This window comes from Acanthamoeba castellanii (genome assembly GCF_000313135.1).
Source record: "Acanthamoeba castellanii str. Neff unplaced genomic scaffold scf7180000084759, whole genome shotgun sequence".
NCBI lineage: Eukaryota > Discosea > Longamoebia > Acanthamoebidae > Acanthamoeba > Acanthamoeba castellanii.
The window spans coordinates 158,455-161,778 of NW_004457640.1; the positions used below are offsets into that span (position 1 = coordinate 158,455).

A 3,324-nucleotide genomic window follows, 5' to 3' on the forward strand; every position below is an offset into this window, starting at 1 on the left:
GCTCGCTTATGCTCGTCTTCCGTTCAGAGCCGGACTTGCGTTCCTGCTGCTCGTCCCTCGACTCCTTTTCGATGGTCTCCTCGATGCGCTGGATGACGTCCTTCTTTCCTCCTCCGCCTTCAACACTCGAATGAGTAATCAAGTTGAGCAGGCCGCGATACGAAGAGCGGGGAGACTTGGAGGTTGACATTGATCGCCGCTGCTTCAATGGCGTACGGAACAGCAACGACGCCAGGAAGCTGAGCACGGCCTCGGCCCTGGGACTTACGTCGGTATCGGTCCCTAGGTGTGAAGAGGGTATTAGTACTGATGTGCCAAGAGCTGCACGATAAAATTACACGTACCCATGCGCCGCACGACCGTGGTCACAATAACTGCCGCAGCGAGCCTTGTGGAAGGGGGTATGGCCGGATTGATCCTGCAGGACAAACAATACATCAGTCCCGCGAGAGTGTATTGTCGTGTGGACTAATGGGGACCATACCGGATCTGGCGATCGGCGTGGTATCCGAGCCAAGCGTTCACGGTGTCGCTGAGGAGACGCACCAGCTCGGAGGTGGTATCTTCGGTGCTCGAGTAACGGGCGAAGAGCGCCAGGAGCTCCACATTACCTTGCTATACAGATGTTGATCAGTTGGATCGCAAGATACACAAGCGAGCAATGATAGCAGGGTATTTCGATACCTGAGTGTAGAGGGCTTCATCGTACGACGAAGGTCCTGCTGCCGCTGGGCAGAACAGACGCCGAGTAGCGAGTGAGCCCGAGCTTTCCAGTGGCTCGCTCACTTTGCTTGAGGCGACACTCAAGTGGCGAAGAAGCAGCTCGACACAGTACGATTGCACTCGAGCGTCCTTCCAGAGAGGTAAAACGACACTGCTGCCCGATGGTGCGTCCTTGCATCGTCTGTTCAGCGGGGTGCCGGCAGCGAGTATTTCAATCAGGTGGTTGCTCATCTCCGGGCTGTGATTGACCGCGGTGGCCACATGGCGGAAGAGCTTGTCGACGCAGGTTTGGTTGATGTCGCTCAGTGGAGGCACCTCTGCAAGAACAAGGGGACAGAGAGTGAGGCGACTCTCAGGTTGAAACGAAGTGCGAGGCGGCACGTACGCAATGAAGCAGAGGTGTCTCCGTTCGTCTCTGGCCGGAAGGCGGATGGAAGAGCCCAGAGAAGGAAGCGAAGATGATTCTTCCACTCCTGAAGCTTCTCAGGCTCTGCACATGTAACTCTATCAAAGTCGAACGCACTCCTCTGCATCGGACGCATCAACTGCAGCCAGCTGCTGTGGAGCACACCGGCGAGCTCCTGAATAACACAGAGAGGCTTAGAACAAAAAGCGGGTAGGGCAACTGCAGCCGGTCATTACCGTTTGCTTGCACTCGAAGATGTAGGTAAGTGTGGGTGACCACAGGTGCTCCTCGCTGTCCGTGGCCTTGGCCTGCCTGATCTCGTTCACGAGCAGACACGTACGTCTTGTAATCGCTTCGTGCTGCCTGCGGGTTGTTATGACTGTCAAAGACAACATCAATCTGGAAAATGTAAATGTGTCGAAGACGAACCTGAACACACGGGAGTTGAAGAGATCGAGCACGGAGAGCGCCTTGCTCCTGCTGCTGAAGTCAGGAGATGCGAGCCATAGCAAGCAGATGGCCTCGAGTCTGTGTCGAAGTTCTCGCCACTGCGCGTGAGTGGGACGGGTGGTACAAGGGGAGAGGACGCCGAGGGGAGTTCTGGGAGGAAGTGACGGAGCAAGTTGCAGATAGGTCTGCAGAAGTTCGAGCACGTTCTGGAAGTGCCGCTTTTGGTCAGGTTCTCCGCTCCCTGTGTTGATGATGAACCTCCGCTGCACGTCCCCGTCCAACTAACGCCAAGTTGTTAGTTTGATATCACTTCTGTGCTACTCGAAGATGTTGACTTACCTCATGATCGAGATCCTCCAGGTGGTCCAGCATGGCTGAAAGGCCCGCCAGCAGCACCTCATCAGCGTACTTGGCGAATAAGAAGGCGAGCGCGTTGACTCCTGACTGTCTCTCTTCCATTCCAGTGGCCCACGCGAGTGATCGCACGACACGCAAGGTAATCTAAATGCCAATAGTCAGTCGTACATCTTCGGATCGAGAAGCACACGCAGTGCAAAAGGAGAGCGTACTCGCTGTCGTGAGAGCACCGGTAAATCAATATGCGGGAGGCAATTTAGAATGCCAGCAAGCACGCGAGGTTCCGGCTCGCCTGTTTCACCCCAGATGCTGCTGAAGAACGCCAGGAACTTGGTTTGATACGGCTTCATCTGTACACGAGGACGGCAAAGGATGAGCGATAGCTGTCGTCCAGATCAAAGGGGAGAAGAAGCTTACCAGGTCTGCTTGATGCTTGAGCATGCAAGAGAGGACGCTAAGGCCAAGCGAAAGCTGGAGGACTATTTCGTTCGTTCCGGAGTGAGGCAGCTGGAACAGCACCATAGCTAATCCTTGCCGTGCATCGCGCTGCGCCTGCACCACAACATACTCGTTACTCTTTCTTGCATATGACCTGAAGCAGAGAGCCTGTGAATTCCTCCAGACGTACAATGGCTTGTGCTATCTGCTCCAGCAGGTGGTATTGTTCGCTCGACACGGCCAGGCTCTGCCACGCGAAGAGGAATTGGGTGGCCGTTTGCATCTGTCGACTGTAGCTCTCGCCTCCTTCTCGCACGTAGGCTTCGTTGAGCGTCCGCAAGTAGCTGAGTATCAAGCTGAGGTAGTGGTGCGGCGAGGAAGACAGCAGCGGCGTCGCAGTTGACGACGAAGCGGAGGAGCTCATGGGGGAGGAAGATGACGGTGCCGACGAGGTTACGTCCTTCTTATCGACGGGCTGTGATTGCTCTTTCTCTCGGTTCCGTGATCCCTTCCGTTCAGCGTTGTCTTCGTCCTTCGTCTCCCAGTCTCGCTCTCGATCATTCTTCGCGCACGTGGTCAACCGGGCGATGAGATCCTCCCCATGCTCGTCGATGAATTCGCGGTTGGCCAGCGTCACCATGGTCACCATTAGCGCGTAGCTGAATGCAGCATAACTCTCCTTCTTCTGTGTCCACTTTCCCAGTACGCCGTAGATGCCTGTATGAGGGTTGCACCTTATTAGCTGTAACAACATAAGGGTGCAGACAAGGCCGAGATGGTACGAACTGCTGTAAAGAGACCAGAATTGGTTGTGGAGCTCAGGCATTCGGGGAAACACGAGCCAGGCATCGGCTTGGCTCATGACATGCTTGAAAATGTGGTTGAGCGTGTTACACGTATCTCCAGCCTGACGGACAAGGGGTGAGCTATGGTGATAGAACCCTGGATCG

General features: G+C 55.2%; 1 protein-coding gene across 1 annotated transcript in view; it reads right to left on the reverse strand.

The window, feature by feature from the left end:
• Window positions 1-3,014, reverse strand: part of ACA1_396970 (mRNA capping enzyme, large subunit) — a gene marked incomplete at both ends in the record, with an annotated part of 4,596 nt that extends 1,582 nt beyond the window's left edge. Inside the window, 15 exons of the mRNA XM_004351596.1 lie at window positions 36-282; window positions 345-418; window positions 485-615; window positions 685-719; window positions 876-1,040; window positions 1,109-1,213; window positions 1,247-1,304; window positions 1,366-1,441; window positions 1,470-1,508; window positions 1,559-1,677; window positions 1,783-1,842; window positions 1,919-2,023; window positions 2,212-2,286; window positions 2,354-2,488; window positions 2,565-3,014. Coding sequence (XP_004351648.1) covers window positions 36-282; window positions 345-418; window positions 485-615; window positions 685-719; window positions 876-1,040; window positions 1,109-1,213; window positions 1,247-1,304; window positions 1,366-1,441; window positions 1,470-1,508; window positions 1,559-1,677; window positions 1,783-1,842; window positions 1,919-2,023; window positions 2,212-2,286; window positions 2,354-2,488; window positions 2,565-3,014 — 1,874 coding nt within the window. The remainder of the gene's footprint in view (window positions 1-35; window positions 283-344; window positions 419-484; window positions 616-684; window positions 720-875; window positions 1,041-1,108; window positions 1,214-1,246; window positions 1,305-1,365; window positions 1,442-1,469; window positions 1,509-1,558; window positions 1,678-1,782; window positions 1,843-1,918; window positions 2,024-2,211; window positions 2,287-2,353; window positions 2,489-2,564) is intronic.
• Window positions 3,015-3,324: the final 310 nt, after the last annotated feature.